This window comes from Acyrthosiphon pisum, chromosome A1, assembly GCF_005508785.2.
Source record: "Acyrthosiphon pisum isolate AL4f chromosome A1, pea_aphid_22Mar2018_4r6ur, whole genome shotgun sequence".
NCBI classification, from domain to species: Eukaryota; Metazoa; Arthropoda; class Insecta; order Hemiptera; family Aphididae; genus Acyrthosiphon; species Acyrthosiphon pisum.
The window spans coordinates 15,702,941-15,704,724 of record NC_042494.1 but is presented as its reverse complement, the minus strand read 5'-3'; the positions used below and the strand labels follow the sequence as shown (position 1 = coordinate 15,704,724).

Genomic DNA, 1,784 nt, shown 5'->3' with positions numbered 1-1,784 from the left:
ATTAGGTATATGATATTAAATATACTGAACTCGAAAGTATCGACTGAATGATAGTAAATTTGACTTTCATAGTTATAACTTGTAATGATATTAAAAAAAATATTCTGTAAAATCCAATATACTGGCTTTTTATCTGTGGTATATCTATATAACTTTTTCAATACTGATATAATTTAGTATTGTAATATTGTAGTTTTGTAGTATTAGTGTGCTACATTGACCAATAAATAATTATAGAAAAATGTTTATATAGGTATTAGATATAGGTACATATTATATACACCAAATGGACTCCATTTTATATTCGTAATATAATATTATAGTCTATGAACTATTTAAGTCTCATCAATTACTTAGTATTAATTATATACATTAATTATTAAAACATCATACATTAATAATAATAATTTATATTGAACTGAACAATTTTAAATTATTGTGTGTTAATATGTTATATAAATATGAGTTAAAATATAATATATTACTGAATTCTTGTGAATCAAAATGATTATAAAAATAAAATATACATAGGCCATTTTTTAAAGATGTTTTTTATATCCCAACGAATACTCATTAGAGTAAGATTTTACTAACTCTGTAACCAATAGAATAAATAATTGATAACTATGATATATTAATATATTAATTATTTTTTATATTCTTATTTTTCTTCTTCATAAAAAATTATATTCGTCTATTAATTATTATTCTGATAAATGATAAAAATAAAAAATATTTATTTTTACTTTTTATCATAAATAGAAGTATTTGAAGGTGTCTTGGTGTAGCGTGTAGCCCCTTTAATTCCGTGTAGAAATAGTTATTTTTTTCATGAGTAGGTACAATAAGTATAGATCAATCCATCTGTTAGTGGAGTAGTTAGAGAGGTCACTGAGTTAAGGGAAGGGGGTATTTTTACTAGTGAAACTTATTTCGAAAAGGGGAGGAATGAACACACAGTGGTTACTGGTTATTCACTAAAAAATGACCTGAATAAACAATATGCAAAACAAATAATTACAATTCAGTGAACTTACCCCAATCCTAGCTGATGAGTAATTCCATCGGCTAAAACCGCAGCGATCAGCACTGATCTATTCGACTGCCTCGTGTTTACAGACACTCGTAATAGATCTGGACCACTGACTTCAAGCGTGACGACTTTCAATGGTTCTGTCGATGAAGATAAACGGAAGACAGTACCAAAGTCCACCTGAAAATAAAAATCCAAAATTAGGCTGAATGCAAGCTGTCCAACAGAAAGATGTATTTGAATAGCAAATATACTTTAAGTTTTTAAAATACAGTAAGACCATTTTAAATGTCTTAAAATGGACAATTTTTTATCAGGCACCCAGCATAAATAATTATTTTGTTAGTATGAAAATAATCCAATGATTTATAGTTTAAAATCATAATACACCATTATACTAGACTGTTATATTATAAGTTACTAGCTGAACCCGTGCACTTCGTTGCCCATTACGTGTCCCAATTATATGTGACTCAAACTTTGTTCAATTCGTTATTTAATATTCGGTGTATGGTTTCAAAATTAATCTTAACTTTTCCGTTGCCCGGAATAAAAATTCTGATTCGCAGCAGTACATTATCAGGTAGGCAATCTATCCGCGTATATCGCGGACCCCGTGCTGTATGTACGTTGTAGTGTATGATTTAACTCTAAAGTATCAAAGTTATACCAAGTTTGTCGTATTCTACCAATGGTGAATTGATATAATCAATTAATATAAAATCCTAACCTAACCGTACTAAAATCAGAT

At 28.0% G+C, this 1,784-nt stretch overlaps 1 protein-coding gene across 1 annotated transcript in view; it reads right to left on the bottom strand.

Moving 5' to 3' along the window:
- LOC115033507 overlaps window positions 1-1,784 on the bottom strand; it is a 48,304-nt gene that overhangs the window by 10,582 nt on the left and 35,938 nt on the right. Inside the window, exon 2 of the mRNA XM_029486175.1 lies at window positions 1,038-1,249. Within this exon, the coding sequence (XP_029342035.1) occupies window positions 1,038-1,249 (212 nt within the window). The remainder of the gene's footprint in view (window positions 1-1,037; window positions 1,250-1,784) is intronic.